General features: G+C 52.1%; 1 protein-coding gene across 2 annotated transcripts in view; it reads left to right on the top strand.

Moving 5' to 3' along the window:
• Positions 1–18,877, top strand: part of XXYLT1 (xyloside xylosyltransferase 1) — a gene marked incomplete at its 5' end in the record, with an annotated part of 193,421 nt that overhangs the window by 148,472 nt on the left and 26,072 nt on the right. The window contains 2 exons of one of the 2 annotated variants that reach the window (XM_081086548.1): positions 10,152–10,548; positions 10,945–11,724. In XM_081086548.1, the coding sequence (XP_080942674.1) occupies positions 10,152–10,548 (397 nt within the window). In that variant the 3' untranslated portion in view covers positions 10,945–11,724. Of the gene's footprint in view, positions 1–10,151; positions 10,549–10,944; positions 11,725–18,877 lie in introns of those variants that run through there. The other variant, XM_081086547.1, reaches the window with a different exon arrangement.

Below are 18,877 nucleotides of genomic sequence, written 5' to 3'. Positions count from 1 at the left end.
AATGGTACTCCCTTCATTTGTTTGTAACAAACTTTAAATGAGTTGCTACACTAAGGGCCTAGCACATAGTAAGTACTCACTATGCATCAGCCATTATAGTGATTCTAATTCCTCCAAGGTCCCACCTGCTGTTCACCCTACATTTCTTCTCTCTTCAGTCTCTCCTCCTCTGGCACTCACCTTCCTTTCCCTTGGCATATAGATGTGCTTAGCCATCCCCCTGCCCATTCTTGGCTGTGAGGTGCCACCTGCCTTCCTTGTCTCTGTTCCCTCCTGTGCATGGCGTCCCCAGTGCTAAGTGCACCCCCCCCTCAGTCTCCATCACTCACATTCTCAGAGGTCTCATCGCCTCCTGCAGCATTTCCAAGTTCTCACCCTCTGCAGCGTTCAGCATTGCCCTATTCTCCTATGCGGTGAGGTGCTGGGGTGGGGACAGCCCAGGAGCCTGGAGGATCCCGGAGATACTGATGCTCTCAACCAGCAAGAGGGACCCCAGAGGTCCCCAAGGGGCTGAGAGTGGGGAAGGGCAGGGCATTGTGGTCGGAGGGTGTCTGTCTCAGTCCCCTGTCACTGGAAGAGTGCCTCTTGGTGGCAATGTTCACGGCGGGGGGGGGGCGGGGGGGGGCGGGGACTGAGTGGGTAGCTCCAGTGGGATTTGAAGAACCCTGAGGCCAAGGTGAGGCCCTCATTGTGGTCATTAAAATTATTGAGGGTGCCCCCAGGGATGGAGCAGAGAGGAAGAGGGTATGTGTGGTGGGCAGAGGTGACGAACAAGCGATCAAGGAGGCATCCAGACTGATGATGATGCTATGGTGGACGGTGGAGACAGCCTGGAGATGTGTGTGTGTGTGTCCGTCCCTGGGGGCCAGGGGAGTGGGGCAGGATGGTTTCCACTTGGTAAAGGGAGGGGCCAAAGTACTCAGTACCGTCTGGGTTGTCAAATGAGAGGCAGTTGGTATCAGTAAGTGGGCTTGGAGGGCAACATCTTGGGGGAGAATGTGTGGGGATCCACTGGACTGGAAGTGAGTAAGGGGGTGAGGAGAACACTGGGGCACTTTGGACACCTGGGTCATAGGACTCGGGGGCCAGAGGCTGGAATGGGCACAGTGGGCCTGCAGGTCCAGCAGAGGGTGCGTGTGGCTCCTCGGGGTTCCCACAGCAGAAGGTACAACCTGAGTCTGTCCTGGCCACACAGGCCGTCACTGTGGGGAACAGGAGATTGGACTACTCTGAGGTCCCACATCTTTCCAGGCTACTCTCCTAACATCCCCTAAATATCGGGACTCTCCAGAATTCTGCTGTGCCCACTGTGCCCTCCATGCCTGTGACCTGTATCTGGCCACCTGCGGGGCTTTTTCACGTTGCTGTTCTTCTCGCTGGCACCTGTTCAGGACTGGCCGTGTCATTCCTCTTTTCTTCCTCCAGCCTTGCCATGGCTGTGAGTGCCTCCGCCATCCCTGCTGTAAGCCCCTCCGAGCTCCATCAGCCTGGACGAACCCTTCAAAGCTTCTTCCTCCATCATCCTGTCCTCCGTTCGTCCCCAGTGCCTCCCATGAGGCCCTCCGGGGCCCACACCCGGTCAGGCACACAGCGCTCCAGAGCTGGTTGTGGGATTGAGTGATGGCGAACTCCCAGCCCTGCCCAACAGCATTCACAGCTCTGGGGCAGCAGGTGTGGGAGGAAGTCCACGTGGCCAAGGTGTCCAGGCAGGCTGGGCTTGGGGAACAGCAGGCTGGGTGACACGCCTGCTCCCTGGGTGCGTGAGAAGAGGCTGATGCTTTAGAGAAGGGCACCACACCCCTCCGGAGGGCATGGGTGCCACCTCCTGGTTTTGGCTGTGCCACGCATGGTCAGGCTCATCACCAGTCCTTCCAGGGGGCAGTGGAGAAAGCAGGGACCGGGGGCAGTTGGTGGGCCACCAGCTTCAGAATTCATCCCGTCGCAGGTCAGAGGCCTCGCCCATAGGGATGGCCAACCCTTCATGGCCAGGGCTGTACCAGGATTTACAGAGGCCCACGGAGATGGATGGTCGTAGCTGTGTGGCGCTGGGGGTGAGACAAACAATGTGGGTCACCTTCACTGTTCCGGACTCCCTGAAGCAGGAAACCATGTCGAAACAGAAACCTCACAAGCTGGCTGGTTGGATGAGGGCTGGTCTCCGAGGCACCACCACACCCTGAGAGGAGCCTGGGCAGGGTGGGGCGTTGGGCCTTCTGTAGCTGAGCATCCACAATGACATCGGGGCCACTCCTCCTGGGCATGCGCTGGGCAGGGCTTGTGCCTGCATTTGCTCCTGGAGTTTCATCACAGCTGCTATGGGAACCGAGGACCCACTCAGACCTCCGGCTGGATCTGCAGGCCCACCATGCCGTTCCAGCAGGGGTGTCTCACCTCCATCCTCATGCTGTGCTGAGCGTGCCAAGGCCCTGAGAGGCCCCGTGGCTCACAGCGGGTCCTTAGCCCCGACTGTGGGTTCCAGATGCAGACCCCCTTCGTCCCACTGCCACTGGTGGTGGATTAGCATCGGGGTCTCATCTCCTCGCTGCACCACCCATTCCTGGGGGCATGTTCTTCTCACCTTCAAATCAGCTGGGTCCAGTAGGTGCTTCATTGAATATTTGGTTACCGCGGAATGGTTTCTTCTCAGCTCCGCGTGCTCGCTGGTGTTCCAGCAGGTCTCCTAGGAGCGAGGAGACAGCGGTGTGGCCTTTTGGGCACCTCTGCTGGTTGGCCAATGCGAATCTAAGTGTCTCTAGGCTCTGGGAAGCTGTGGCTCCATGAGGGGCTGCTCTCAGTCCTGCCACTAACATTCTGTGTGACTTGGGGAGCAGTTCTTACCCTCTCTGACCAGCAGAGCTGAGACCGATGTCTGCTTCAGGCCTTGCGAGCAAGAGATCCCAATAAGGGTCACTTGTGACTCTTGCACATTTGAAAGCTTTACTCTGGCCCCAGCACTCCAGGCAGTCCCTGCCCTTCCCAGTGTGGTACCGTGGGGCTGCGGTTCCCCAGAGACCTGAAGTGCCAGTATCCATCCCTCAGCACTTCGGCCTCGGCCCCAGCAGGACCGTGCCCCCGTGCCATTGCTCTGACACCAGCCCCATCACCCTGATGTCCCCATCCCCTCCCAGGACCTGGGGTGGACGGAACACTGGACGGTCGCCCCACTTCGCTCATCACGCCTGGCCTTCCCCTCAGAGGACAAGAAGACAGGTCCCCTCCAAGGCAAACAAGCGCTAATGGGGCTGGCGCGCACCATGGGCTTAAGGGAAACAGTGTTTCCGGATTCCGGCCTCGCTGATTAGACGGATCCGAAGCTGTGTTTGCTCGAGAGGCCCGACCGTGCTTGCTCACAAGTGACTGCTCAACGCCCCTGAACACTCGGCCAAGCCACGGCGAGATGTGCTGCACACAGCGTTGTCTTCATAAACCTCAGACCTCGAACAGGGCCTTCTGTGCCCAAGAGCCCACAGCTTGAGCTCAGCCTGAGTCGGTGCAGGCTTCCAGGTCTTCGCTGGGGAAACTTGATCACCAACTTACACCATACACAAAAACAAACTCAAAATGGCTAAAGGACTTAAATGTAAGACGGGAAACCATAAAAATCCTACAAGATTCCATAGGCAGCAAAATAGCAGACATATGTCATAGCAATATCTTCACTGACACAGTTCCTAGGCCAAGAGAGACTAAGGAGAAAATAAACAAATGGGACTACATCAAAATAGAAAGCTTCTTCACAGCAAAAGAAACCATCAACAAAACAACAAGAAAGGCCACTGTATGGGAGAACATATTTACCAATGATATTTCAGATAAGGGTTTAATCTCCAAAATTTACAGAGAACTCATATAACTTAACAAAAGGAAGATAAATGATCCAATCAAAAAATGGGCAAAGGACCTAAATAGACACTTTTTGAAAGAGGACATACATAAGGCCAAGAAACATATGAAAACATGCTCAAAGTCACTAATCACGGAGAGATGCAAATCAAAACAACAATGAGGTACCATCTCACACCTGTCAGAATGGCTATCATCAACAAATCAACAAACGACAAGTGCTGGAGAGGATGTGGAGAAAAAGGAACCCTCATGCACTGCTGGTAGGAATGCAGACTGGTGCAGCCACTGTGGAAGATAATACGGCGTTTCCTCAAAAAGTTAAAAATGGAACTCTCATTTGACCCAGTAATCCCACTTGTAGGACTATATCCCAAGAAATCAGAAACACCAATCAGAAAGGATATATGCACTCCTATGTTCATAGCAGCACAATTTACAATAGCTAAGATTTGCAAACAACCTAAGTGCCCATCAGCAGATGAGTGGATTAAAAAACTGTGGTACATCTACACAATGGAATACTGCGCCGCTATAAAAAAGAAGGAACTTTTACCAATTGCAACAGCATGGATGGAACTAGAGAGCATTATGCTAAGCAAAATAAGCCAGTTGGAGAAAGATAAATATCACATGATCTCACTCATATGTGGGATATAATGATCAACATAATTTGATGAAGAAGAATAGATCCAGAGACAAATGGCAGGGGAAAGGGGGGTGGTTAGAGAGCAACCAAAGGACTTGTATGCATGCATATTAGCATAACCAATGGACACAGACACTGGGGCAGTGGGGGCTTGCCCAGGGTGGGAATGGCTTGGGGCGGGGTGTCAATTGGGGAAAAAGGAGACATATGTAAAACTTTAGACAATAAATAAATAAATAAATAAATAAATAAATAAATAAATAAAGTGCGGGGGGGGGGGGTGATTAATGGTCAAAAAAAATAATCGTCAAAAAAGACTATTAAAAACCAGCAAACCAGTTTTCATGAAGAAAACCCATCTTTATGGAAAGGGGTATTTGAAATAAGTTTGAAAAGCAAAGTTATTTCCCCTCTCAGGTCTTTCCCTTATGACCACTTCCAAGGTCACTCCAACAGGTCTCCCAACCAGAGGCCCTGGCCAGAGAATCCACAGCTCACATTCTCCCGAACGAGCTCACATTGCCAAGAACGGTCCCTTTCTCCTCCCCGCTCTCCAGATCAGAGGCCCTTCATGTTTCTTCATGCTTTTTCCCTCCTGGGTTGACTTTTCTCAGCTCCTAAGGCTCAGAGTTTTCCACGCTCACTGCTCAGAGGGAAGAAGTGAGGATGGGAATACACACCTTTTTTTTTTTTTTTTGCATGTATCTGACCAAATTTCCCAATGCCATTTATTGAAGAAACTGTCTTGACTCCATTGTATGCTCTTGCCTCCTTTGTCAAATATTAATTGAGCATAGTGGTTTGGGTCAATTTCTGGATTCTCTGTTCTGTTCCATTGGTCTATATGTCTGTTCTTCTGCCAGTACCAGGCAGTTTTGAGAACCGTGGCTTGGTAATATAGCTTGATGTCTGGTATTGTGATCCCTCCAACTTCGTTCTTTCTCAGGATTGCTGTGGCTTTTCAGCGTCTTTTTTTTTTATTCCAGATGAATTTTTGGAGAGTTTGTTCTAGATCTTTAAAATATGCCAATGGTATTTTAATGGGGATTACATTGAATCTGTAGATTGCTTTGGGTAGTATGGACATTATAATGATGTTGACTCTACAAATTCATGAACACAGTATGTTCTTCCATTTGTTTATGTCTTCCTCTATCTCTTTTTTCAATGTCCTGTAGTTTTCCGAGTACAGGTCTTTTACCTCTTAGTTTAGTTTATTCCTAGGTATCTTAATTTTTTTGGTGCAATGGTAAATGGGATTGCTTTTTCAGTCTCTCTTTCTGTAAGTTCACTATTGGTGTATAAAAAGGCCATAGATTTCTGGGTGTTAATTTTGTATCCTGCTACATTGCTGAATTCATTTATTAGGTCTAGTAGTTTTTTTGATGGAGCCTTTGGGGTTTTCTATGTACAGTATCATGTCATCTGCGAATAAGGACAGTTTTATTTCTTGTTTTCCAATTTGGATGCTTTTTATTTCTTCTTCTTGTCTGATTGCTATGGCTAGCACTTCCAGTCCTATATCGAAAAGGAGTGGTGAAAGTAGGCATCCCTGTTATTGATGATTATTAACTAGGACATACTTAATATAAAACATTTAGAAAATCCACCCTTATAACTGGAAGATGGGCTTGAAGATTTTTCATGTGTATTTTCCCAGTAAGCCTCATTGACTTCAGGGCAGACTTAGCATTTACAAGGGGGCGGGGCTTGTTTCAAAGTTGAAGTTATTTCTAAAGGGAAAGAAAACTTTCCCCCTCTAGTGTGGTTTGCAGGTGACCATGGGAGATGGAACAGACCTGCACAGGCCCAGGTCCAGATGATGAGGTAGGGCAACATGACTGGGTTGTGGATGTGGGAGGTTGATCAGAGAAGCTTCTGGAAGCTCCAGGACTCAGAACCAGATACTGTATCCATACAGAGGTCTCCTGCAGCCTCAGCATGTCACAGCAGAGCCCTGTGAGTATGTACGGTAGCTCCAGGCCCTGTGAGGAAGGCAAAGGGTCTGGGCACCCTTTGACCCTCCTCAGAGTGGTTCTCGGGTCTGAGCCCCGAGGCTGTGAAACATCAGTGGCAGTGGCATCATCTGATAGCTTGGACCCAGTGCCCTGGCCGTGGGATGTGCCAGCGAAATCTAGAGAAAGGATTGAAATCTAAGTACTACTCCTTGGAATGTGAACTTGTGGAATCTGAGGGAAAGATGAAAGAGACCTGGAGATCAGGAGCCCTGGGTTCAAGTTGGGGCCTTGCCTCTGATGCACTGTCCCTCCCCGAGTCAGGCCCTGCCCCTGACCCACTGAGCCCTCTGTCCCTCCCCGAGTTGGGCCCTGCCCCTGACCCACTGAGCCCTCTGTCCCTCCCCATACAGAGGTCTCTGAGGCGGGCCCTGCACGTGATCCACTGAGCCGTCTGTCTGTCCCCGAGGTGGGCCCTGCCCCTGATGCACTGAGCCCCTGTGTCCTCCCCGTTCAGATGCTGGCAGTGAGGGTGCTGTGCTGCAGGAGCAGAGCTGAGGTAGAGGCAGTAAGAGGGCTTTGCAACCCTGGCCTTGCTGAGTCAGGTGAGGAGTCTGTGGTCCCATCCCTTGTGGTCCCATCCCTCCTCGTCCCTGTGTCATTCTCTCTGCCTCAAGGCTGTCACAACTCCTCCACAAGAACCAGCCGACATGGCGGCCAGAGAACCCCGCCATTCTTCTAAGTACCTGCTGTTTTTACGGGTTCATGTTGGGGTAGCGGGAATGCTTTGAACAAGGGCAGCCTGGACATAATCCTGTGCTTAGAGACTCGTCGGTTTATCTTCAGGCAGTGTTTCTGCTTCAGCAGACGCCCTGAGCAGCTTGCATTTCTAATTTCCTGTCCCTTCTTTGCTTCGCCTTACAAATCATAACGTGCCGATGCCCCAGACCTGTTTCCCTCTGGCTCTTTGTTATAAAATGCCTCTTGGTCCTGATCGAGTGGCCGTGCCAGGCATTCTGTTCCCAAGGAGGCACCTGGCGATGGTCCCCGCCTGAAAGGATGTTCTGTCCTCTCTCTCTGCCTTGGGCCCCCTCTTCTGGGCCCATTAAGTGTCAGATCACCCTTGCGTGGGCAGGGAAGATGGGGGAGCTTCCCTGCTGAGGTTGGTAAGGTGCCCGGGGCTGCGGTGGCCTCCCTGCACCCCAGCTTGTGCAGGAGTGAAAATCCTTCTGAACCAGCTGAGCACCCTCTCGGGGGTCCCCGCCTCTCTCTACCCAGATGGACCCTGCAGTGGGGGGCTGTGTGCCCGTGAACCCACAGCTCTCTGCAGCTGCTGCTCTGTGTCCTGACGGCTCCCTGCCCGGGTTCCCGCCCACGTTGAAGGCTGCGCAGCCTGAGCCGCACCGACCTCCCCTCATTCCTTGTCAGGCACGGTTTTGTTCCTGAAGCCCTGCTGTTCGGGCGCTGTACGAGGTGGTCCTGGGAGACCTCACAGACCCAGGGGAGGCTGACGCACCCCACACCGCATCCCACTGGTTCTCTGGGGAGGAAGGAGATGAAACCTGGGCTCGATGGCTTGTGAGGTGTCCAGGGGCTCCTCAGGCACCCCCCTGCCTCCACTGCCCTTGCAACCCTCTCCTCCTGTGAATGCTTCTGCTCTCACCCCCTGGCGTGGTCCAGCCCCTGGCTGGAGGGCTCCTCCTCTGCTGTGGTGGCCCACGTCTGTTTGGTAGAATTTTAGCTGGTCTGCAACCTGGAGCTGACACGAACCATTTGGAAGAAATATGGTAAGATGAGCAAACAGTTGCCGCGCTGCATGGCAAGTCCCTCTGCGATCCCATCTGTGCCAGCTTCAGCGGCTAGAAAGGCTCCCGCAGCTCAGTTGGCTTGGGAAGCTTGTTTTTGCCAAGGATTTTATCACCAAGCAGGCGCCAGAGCGCGGTTCCACTCATAGTCCATTCTGGCGAAGCTCAAACAATGAACCTGTGTGTTCTGCGTGTGAGAATGTCCGAAGGGAATGCCTTTTTCCTTACTAGGATCAAACTCCCGGCGCCCTTTGTGATATGCGAGACCTCAAGGAAGGCCTCTCCATTCCCAGACTTGGAAAAATGTGTTAGAACAAGAAAACGGCCCACTCTGGCCCACTGGAGCCGGTCTCCGGTTTTCCTTCCACTGAGCTGTACACTTCACCACACAGATCCTACCCTGTGACTGGGCGGGGAAACTGTCGCTATGGGAGGCCAGTGGGGAGCATTTCCAGTCTGGGAGCAGAGAAAGGGGAGGCAAAGGGTTTGGGCAGGATGCCTTCCCCACCCTAAGGATTTTCTAGGGAAGTAAGAACAGGTGAGATGTGGTGTGATGCTGAACACTCCCTGCCCCATTCCTGTCTCTTGCCCACAACAAAGGGCCCTCCGTCCTTCCTCCAAACCACTGACCCCTCTGCCGAGACTGCGCGTCCGGGATGTGGAGCCTGGACTCGCCCCCCCGCTGCCCACCCTCGCAGCGCACAGGGGCTTGAGATTGGGGAGGCTGGAGAACAGAATAGCCAGTGCCCGACCATGTCACCCCGGGCAGTTCCCTTCTCCAGATGGAAGCCTTTGGATAGAGGGCCTAGCAGGGTCTCCTGGCTCTGACATCCCCTGAACTATGGGTCTAGACTGGATTTCTAAATCTGCCTGGAGGGAAATTGAAATTGAGGTGAGAGTCCCTCTAAAGTCACGGCTGACTTTCACCTAAACCATGGGTAGGAGTCCTGAGCCACTTCAAGCCTCCCCCCCTCGCGCAGCCTGATGGGCTTGGGGCCCTAAAGAATGAGGCTGGTTCTAAAGCAGAAATGATTTTGTTTCAGGCTGTGCGTAGCTTCCTACGCCTTTACCAGATCAGCACTCAGAATCGTCTTCCCTTCCTTCTCTCTCCTCTCCTTTTCGAGATCACAAAGACAAGAGGGTAGAAAGTTCCACCTGCATTGTTACTGTCTTAAGAAGTGGACTCTGGAGCCAGATGCCTGGGTTTAGCCCCTACTTTATAAAAAATACATATTTTTTATTGATTTCAGAGAGAGGAAGGGAGAGGGAGAGATAAATAGAAACATCAATGATGAGAGAGAATCGTTGATCAGCTGCCCCGTGCATGCCCCCTATTGGGGATCGAGCCCACAACCTGGGCCAGTGCTCTGACCAGGAATCGAACCATGACCTCCTGGTTCATGGGTCGATGTTCACCCACTGAGCCACACTAGTCGGGCTAGCCCCTGCTTTTGCTGCTTACTAATTGTGTGACTTTGGGCAAGTTGCCGAGCCTCTCTGTGCCTCAGTTTCCCAGCTGTGAAGTGACTGTCATCTCGCAGAGCACCTGACTCACGGGGTGTGGTGAGGAGGGACAGGCCCCTCCGGGGCAGTGTTGCTGCATCCCGCGTCCACGCAGATGTGAGTGTGGCAGCGGCGATGCCATCCTGTGGAAGTGGAGGATGGTGGGAAGAACCCGAGGCTTGGCGTCAGGAGACCGGGTCCAGGTCCCAGCTCTGCCACTTGCCTGTGCCAGGGTACCGATTCCGAACCTCAGAGGGCTCCGTTTTCAGAGCTGGAGAACTGGGGGCTGGAACCCTATCTCCCGCCAGGGTGGTGGTGCAGACCCAGGGGAGCGGTGCTGGCGAACGGCTTCACCCCCACAAACCGGACTAAGTCTGTTCTCTTTCCCCTTCCCAGGCACACATTCTGGCAGTTCCGCCATGAGAACCCCAAGACCCGGGTGGGGGGCCCGCCGCCCGAGGGGCTCCCTGGCTTCAACAGTGGGGTGATGCTGCTGAACCTGGAGGCCATGCGCCAGTCCCCGCTCTACGGCCGCCTGCTGGAGCCGGCTCAGGTGCAGCAGCTGGCCGACAAGTACCACTTCCGAGGCCACCTCGGGGACCAGGACTTCTTCACCATGATCGGCATGGAGCACCCCGAGCTCTTCCACGTGCTGGACTGCACCTGGAACCGGCAGCTCTGCACCTGGTGGAGGGACCACGGCTACAGTGACGTCTTCGAGGCCTACTTCCGGTGCGAGGGCCACGTCAGGATCTACCACGGGAACTGCAACACCCCTATCCCGGAGGTCTAGGTACATGCTCCCCCGCCTTGCTCTTCAGATCTGGGGGAAGGGAAGGAGCGGGTGCCTCTGGGACAGGCCCCCGGGTGGTGTCTGAACCCCTTGAGAGACACTGCGGGGAGGTCCTCTGTGATCAGGTGCTGCAGCTCTCCCACCCGTGGGCCACTGTCCTGGGGCCACCCAGCGGGAGTGGCCTGCACATGGCTGGTGCTTGGGGACTTTTCCCTCTGGGGGACAGGCATCAGGAAAGGCAAGCACGGAGACATCTTCCCGGGGGGCTAGGAAGCCGGTGTTGGAAGAGAAGGAAGGGAAGAAAACCGTGCCCTTTGCCTTCAACCCCAGAGAACGGAAATCCTTTTAAGAACAGGCCTTTCTTGGACAAAATATAAATTGATTTTAAATTGACAGGCTTCCATTTTGAGAGAAAGAACAAACAGAACTTCTGCAGCTCCCAGTGAGCTCTGAGCCAGTGAGCCAGAGCTGGCCCGGATTTTAAGCATTCAAACGAAGGCGACCTCCCACGTGTGCCCCCAGGAGGCTGCGCTCACGCCCAGGATGCTCACGTTGCCCGCTGCAGGGGTGAAGGCCGCCGCCTCTTTGGAGAGGGCCTTCAGTGCCATCGGTGGCCCACATCCCAAAGCTGGTCTCCTCACGTGGCCTTCGCAGCTCTCACCTCCCAGCTGCGTCACAGACCTCTCTGTATCCCCTATTCGGCTGGGCCAGCTCCAGGGGACGAGACTGTGCTCAGAAATCAAATCTGTCATCAAAGAACAGAGGTCGGCCACCCTCAAGGGCATGCAGTGGGGTTGTCTGGGCTGGGAAGACTCATTCCAACGAGGAGCCCAGCTGTGCTCGCGTGTGACCATGTGGCTCGGACGGGCTGGTGCTCTGAGGCCTGTAAGCATTCCAGTCTCTGTTTAGAAAACCCTCCTCCAGACTTTCTCGCTGCACAGGTCAGACCTGCCCCTTAGAAGCATTCAGGCTGTTTTTAAAGTCCTTCTTTTAGTGAGTTCTCCTGCGGGTGAGCTGCGCACAGGAAGCTCCTCCGGGCCCAATGTGCAGAGTCCAGCTGAAGTCCTTGGGGAAGACATGTTGCTGGATTTTCATCTTATTTTATTTCAGTTTCATTTACTTTTTTATTTCCTTCATCGTGAGTGAGAATAGCTAATAAATAATCTTCAAGAACACAGTTTATTTATGTTGTTTGTGCTGTGCTCACAGTTTTCCGTTACACGAAGGTCCTGTATCGAAATCGAGAGTCATCCGTGTGGCTCAGACTCCCTCTCTGCAGGACTAAGCTGAGTGAGAGGTCCCTGAGGGCTAAGGGAGAGCTTGTCTGGGAGAGGGTGGGAGGGTGGTAGTGTTACATCGAGAATCATTTTATTCTGGATGTTGGCAGGCCCTTCTGCTCCTGGGAACAAAAACAACCGCATCCTTTCTCATTCTCCTTCCCCCAAACTGTCCCTTGACATCATCCCCTGACGAAGTGGAGCACATTTCTCTCCTAACTCAGCTCCAACAGAATCGGTCTGTTCCCTGAGGTGCTTGGTTTCCTATTTATAGCTTTCAGTCATCGAATGTCTGCCGTGTACCAAGCATTGCATTGGGGATTTATATACACCATCAATAATGCTCATGAGTACCTCACGAAGGTAATTAAAATTCTAAATTTACTGTAAGAAAATAATGAGTGCTGTGGACAGAGAGTCATTGTCACAGCTTTTTTCTATAATAGAAAAAAATGGGACCAAGTTAAAATGTTGACTGGGGAGGAGATAAATAATGTATGTTACATCCATATAATGGAATACTTAGGCATTAAAAATCATATTTTTGAAGAGTAATGTACTGGAAAATGTTTACAATATGCTATTAAGTAAAGAATAGAAAATATAGATGATATGTACAGTATGTTCCTAATTTTATTTTTAAAATTACATGTGTGTATGTGTGTATATATAAAAAGAGAGCCTATTCTGCTTTATTTTATTAGTTAAACTCTTAAAAAACCATGTGTTTCAAATACCGTAGTTTTTAAAAACCCCAGTTATCTCAATGGGAAAAAAAGTGGACAAAATGCTAGAGCATTAGACTCACGATAACAAAGGTATTTTTCCTGAAATAATTTCAAGAATTAAAGTGTTTCTATAGCTCTGAGTGTCGTTTATTGCAAGGGAAAAACAATAGACTAGTTGATCTAAATGGGCAAAAGCCCAGTAAATTTTCCGTATTTGTTTTTGAGATCGCCAACTCGGGAGCTTTCCCCTCCTCTGTCGCCAGTGGGCTTGACCTTACAACTTCATGGTAAGCAACACAGGAAACCCAGTCAGACCAGCAAAGCCGCCGTGTGCGCCTGTGTTTTCGCGAGCAGCCTTCCGGCAGATCCTGGCAGGCTGGTTCCTGATCGGGTCCTGTTACAGGCAGGGCAGCACACGCATACTCACTGTGTTGTGTTTAATTTGTCTCATAAAAATGTCACTGTAGCGCATATGCCTGCAGCAGTCAGAAAAGAGAACATTTCTGGGTAGTGGGATTAAGGTGTTTTTTATCTTCATCTGTACTTCTATATTTCCCATAGTGAAATTAATTACTTTTATAATAAAAAAACACATGCTATAAAATGCTAGTCACCCACCTTTCCCCCAATTACAGGTAAGAACACTCTGGCCACGTTACAGCTTGTGGTTGGCATGGTTACCACCACCCATGAGAAAACAGAATCCCAGCTAAGTAGGCTCTGGGTTTCCAGCCTTCCCTCTGGATGCCCCAATTCTCTAAGTACAAGTGACCCATAATAGCATTTCCAGACTCTGCTCTCACTTCTGATACCATCATCTTTTGTGTGTATACAAATAATGATGGCCTTTGGAGAGCTCGTGGCTTGTGGATGGGATTCATTCTTGAATAGGTGTCAAAACCAAACTACAGCATCCCCTGCAGTAGCATCTCATCAAGCCAGGAGTGGCGTGCTGGCTCAGCGGGCCCCCACCTAGAGTGCCAGGCGTTTGTGGGTTAAGGGAGCAAGTGCAGCTGTGACTCAGCATCTGCTTAAATGAAAGGCCAAACTTCTGCTCATTCTAACACCGCCTGGCCTCCTGGCTGACCTCAGCAAGGGAGGCCCAGAGACGGGGCTGAACGTGGAGTATGGCAGGACCAGCAGAGTTTTCTGAGAAGACAAGGTGGTGTGGTAGAGAGACCCTTGCACCTAAGACAGGCCTGGCTTTGAGTTCACCTTCTGCCCTCACTCCTTGGACAACCTCGGTCAAGCAAGGTCACCTCTTGCCCCATTTGTAGACATTAAGGACGCCCTCAAAGGAGTGTTGGAAACTAACCAGAAAACAGAGTGTAAGGGCTTGGGAGTTTATTGGGGTAACGTAGCTTAATAACATTATGTAAGTGTAAAGTGTACATTCTCTGATACATCACCTGTAGCCTCTGTTGTGTGCTTCCACCCAAAGTCTGGTCTTCTGTCACCACATATCTGACCCCCTTTACTCTCTTCATCCTCCCCGCGCCACCCCCCTCCCTTCTGGTAACCACCATCCTGCTGTCTGTGTCTATGAGTGTGTTCAAAGCATTCTTTTAAAATAATAAATGGCAGCCATTTGGGCACATGAACTGTTGGTGACATCTCCCTAGACCCAGGCACTTGCTTGTAGGCTGCCCTGCCTTGTAGTTATCTGCACATTGACCTCGCCATCTACATGGTTTGTGAGCCCCTTGAGAACGGAGACCTTGCAGTGTCACCTCGGCATGGCCCCCAGCTCCTGCTCAGGCCTGGCACAGTTCAGGGAGCAAGTGCAGCAGAGATTTAGCAAGGGGAGCAATGTTCCCTGGGTGCTCGTGCTGGTCTGCTGTTTGATATGGGATGTGGGTGAAGCCAGAGGCCCCAATACTTCCCTCCCACCTTTTCTCTCCACTTTTTTAATAACCTCAGGCATAGAGGGTTGAGTACCCCTCCTCAATCCATGACCCATCCACCCCTGCTTCCCATTAGGCCCCTCTCGCATTTTATTTATTCACTAGAGGCCCGGTGCACGAAATCTGTGCATGGGTAGGGTCCCTAGGCCTGGCCAGCGATCAAGGCCCATCTGTGGGGCGATGGGCAGGGTGATTGTGGGCCCCCACTTGCACCCGCCTTGGCTGGCCTGGCGCCGCCTACTCAATGGCCCTGCCTACCGCCACCACTGCTAGTCAGGGCCTGCGGGCTAGGGGCAGCTCCTGCGTTGAGTGTCTACCCCAGGGGTGGGCAAACTTTTTGACTTGAGGGCCACAATGGGTTCTTAAACTGGACCAGAGGGCCGGAACAAAAGCATGGATGGAGTGTTTGTGTGAACTAATATAAATTCAAAGTAAACATCATTACATAAAAGGGTATGGTCTTTTTTTTTTTTTTTTTTTTTTTTTAGTTTTATTCATTTCAAATGGGCCGGATCCGGCCCGCTGGCCGTAGTTTGCCCACGGCTGGTCTACCCCCTGGTGGTCAGTGCATGTCATAGCGACCGGTCATTCGGCCATTCAGTCGATTTGTATATTAGGGTTTTATATAGATAGATTCCCATTCACCACCATATCCCACTCCCATCTCCCAATTCACAGTCATTCTAATCTACTTACTTGTTAACTTTCTGTGTTCTTTCAAAATGAGATTGTGTTTGTATGTGTTTTAGTTGGGGTAACTCTTAGAGTTTCTCATGTTCTTTCATTCGGCGCTGTGTTGCTGAGGTCCCTCCCCGTGATTGTTGCTGCTGCCCTTACTCTGTGGTGTGCTCCTGCCACAGTCTGCCTGCCCTCATCCACACTGATGGAAACACATATAACCTGCCACCTACTCACCCCACTCCCCCACCCCCACCAAGTGGCCCTGCCATGGACAGCCTTGCCCCGGGTCCTTGTGGACCTGCTCAGAGTGTCCTTGTGTTGTTAATCCAGGAATTAAACTGCTGGGTGTAAGACGTGCAGATACCTGCACTTCTACCTAAGTGTTGCCAGTTGCTCCTCAGGGCGGTCGCCCTCTCTCCACTTTCACCGGCATGAGCCCTCACTTTCACTGCATGACTGTGCTCAGGTTCACACGTATCTGTGCATTGACACACATGTGGTTCTATGATCATTATGGAGTCCTCCAACACGTGTGGCCAGAGTTAGAGCTGTTCTGTGTGTGGTATCACGTTGCCTTGGAAAGAGGCTGGGGCCCTGGGTTCTGGCCCTGACCTCACTATGACCTTGGCCAGAGGGCCCAGTTCTGTGAAAATGGGAGAGTTCTGGTTCCTGGCCTTGCTGCCCTGGGGCAGCTGTGATAGTGGGTAAGATAACTCACAGGAAAGGACTTCCAAGGCCCTAGCTCCCATGCACTGCCGCCCATCCCCACTGCCACAAGTGCTGTCAGCTCCCAGCTTCCTCCACAGAAGCTCTGCCACCAGCCCCAGCCCTGCCCAGGGGCATGTCCTAGCCATCTGTCCCCACACCCGAGCTGCCCCCAGGGTAGAACCCCGTGTATCCCCATTAGGGCATCCTGCCCTCTCTCAGGAAGGCCTCCTCTCTCACACCCTGGCCACCAACCCTCTGACTGTCAGCCAGCCAGAACCTGGCACTTTCCAGAGCACAAAATGCCTTACACAAGGTGCAAGGCCATGACCGAGTTTCTGCAGAATGTCCATGCTCGCAGGGCATGCTGTCAGGGGCGTAGCAATCTGTTCGAGCAGCAGTCTGAGCCAGAAAGTGGCAGACATGTCAATAACCTCCCAAGGCTACGTGAACACGCTTTGAAACATGTAAGTCCTTGTTCACAGCCATGGGCAGGTAGCTTCATGGCAAACTTGGGTCCATCTCATCCTGTGCCACCTTTCAGGAGAACCAACCTTGCCTCTAAGCCTGAAGCCATGCCAGCCCTCCCTGCAGGCATCCCTTCTGGGTGCCTCTGTGGTCTCTCCCCACCTGCCTGCCTTCCTTGGCCCAGGAGGGAGGAGTGCCAGGGCCTGCTCCAAGGAGAGCCAGAGTGAGGCTTCCAGAGCCTACGGGCCCGTGGAGGTGGGAGGAAGTATAAGAGATGGTGACCCTTGTGGCCCAGGTTATGGATGGGATCACCTTTTCTCTTTCTCAAGAAAGACAAATACAGACTGGCCTGGCTCTTTTACTAAGTTTGACTGCAGGGCTGCAGATCATTCGTTGGATGCCACAAAAACCTGAGACTGGAGGGGCCAGGGTTTGCTGCACAGACACCACTGCAATCCTTCTGCCTCGTCCGTCATCCGACGCCTGTCTTCTGTGCGCTCCATGAAGGCAGGAGCTCTGGCCCCTGTGTGCTCCCAGCACCTGACGGCGCCTGGCAGGCGGTGGTCTCATGACATCTTTGTGGTTTGCACGAATACAGGAGCCCCCTTAACCATGGGGGATGCCTCCCAAGACACCCAGTCAATGCTGAAACCACAGATAGCACCGAACCCGATTATGTTATGCTTTTTTCCTGTACATACATACCTGTGATAAAGTTTAACTTACAAATTAGGCACAGTAAGAGATTGACAATAATAACCAATAATAAAATAGAACAAATATAACAATATACAGTAATAAAAGTTATGTGAATGTGGTCTCTCTCATTCACTCTCTCAAAATATCTTACTGTATTGTCCCTGCAGCATGGATATGCTGAACAAAGGGATGATTCACATCCTGGGCAGATCCGTGAAAGATTTCATCATCCTACTCAGAGTGGCGCACAATTTAAAGCTTATGAATTGTTTATTTCTGGAACTTTCCATTTAATATCTTCAGAAACCTTGGAAAGTGAAACTGCAGAAAAGGGAGGCCTGTACATCATGCCATTGGGACTATTTTAAATGAATACCGTGCCCTCGCCTTCCGCAGAGAAGTGGTACCAGTGGGTTGGGGGAGCAAGAGGGAGGAGTGGGGACAGGCCAAGCGGTACCCCCACAGCACCCCGGTAAGGGCCACCGGAGGAAGGATGGGAGACACCGGGCAACGAGGAGGACTTCGCATCAGGGCAGATTTGGAGACAATGGGTGGAGGCAGGCATGCTCCCTGTGTCCCCGTGGAATGAATTCCCTGTGTTCACGTTCATCCTCTCATCAAGCTCAGTGAATTCCTGGGCCTTGAAAAGATTTACTCTCTGTGCCCGAGAGGTGCAGTTACTGCCTTACACGTGCCTAACTTGCACTTGTTTTGCCCATAAAATTCCCAGAGGATTTCCTCAAATGTTCTCTCTGCCCTGTGGGACTCAGGGGGATGATCCTGAAGAGCAGGTAGAGTGGGAAAGATGCTTAGACAGGTAGTGAGCTCCACGCCACTGGAGGTATGCCAGCAGGGACCGTGCAACCTCTGTGAGAGGACACGAGATGAAAGCTGAGCAACAGGTAGAAGCTAGGATGACCTAACCCTGATGACGGAGATTCTGGATTTCCGAGCCCATTTGCTGCCCTTTTCTCCACAGCTAACCCCGCTGGAGAAGATTCACTCTCTATACCTGAGCGTTTTCAGGTTCCATGTCCAGAGGCTCTGCCTGCTGCTGGGGGGGAGACTCCTCTCTAAGCAAGTGCAGGATCATCCCCCTTCCGTGAGATAATCTCTGTGTCCTATAAGAAGTCCTACAGAGGCCACCCTGAGTGCCCTGAGGCAGGAGGACACAGAGCGGGAGACGGCTTGGGGAGGGGCACTGGGCGGGGTCTGGCTGGAAAGGGGCATGAAGTGGCTGATGGAAGCCACACTGCCGTAGAGACCCAGCCCCCGTGCTGGTCAGTTCCCAGCTCAAACCACACCCAAGGGCCAAAACCCTGAGGAGGCAGGGGGTTGACAAAAGGAGCATTAGAAAGCAAAAGACAATATCTTTGTTAAAAAAAAAACAATTGTCGCTGACATTTAAAAAAAGAAGGTTAATGACCTCAGCAAAATGGAGAAGGAACTCTCCTGACCCCACTGAGACACTGACCAGGGCCAGGGTGCTGGCTGTGCTTTCTTCTTCTTTAAAAGAGAAGAGAAAGGTCATCAATAAATGCCGCAGCTCTTGACTACACTTGAGTGCATGCAGCCCACCCAGTCCTGGGTCACCTGTGACCCCGCGTTGGCCTGCGCCCTCTCTGGGTTCAGCTCGCAGAGCCTGGGCTGCCTGACTCCCTGCTGGTCAACACAGGGCCCTGCGGGCCACAGGCTTGGGGTGTTTACGGGCTATAGCCGCGCTCCCCAGCTGCTTCTTGCTGTACAAAAGGCGGTGTGTTCTTTCACTCTGAAATACGGGTGTTAAACCCAGTTATCATCATCCCCCCTCAGTCCTCCTTTCAGCTCCTCTGGGGGTAAGTGGGGGTGGGGTTGGGTGGAGGTAAGG

Source organism: Myotis nattereri (assembly GCF_964212035.1).
Source record: "Myotis nattereri genome assembly, chromosome: 3".
NCBI lineage: Eukaryota > Metazoa > Chordata > Mammalia > Chiroptera > Vespertilionidae > Myotis > Myotis nattereri.
Note: the sequence above shows the minus strand (reverse complement) of the source record. Positions and strands in the feature narration are given on the sequence as shown.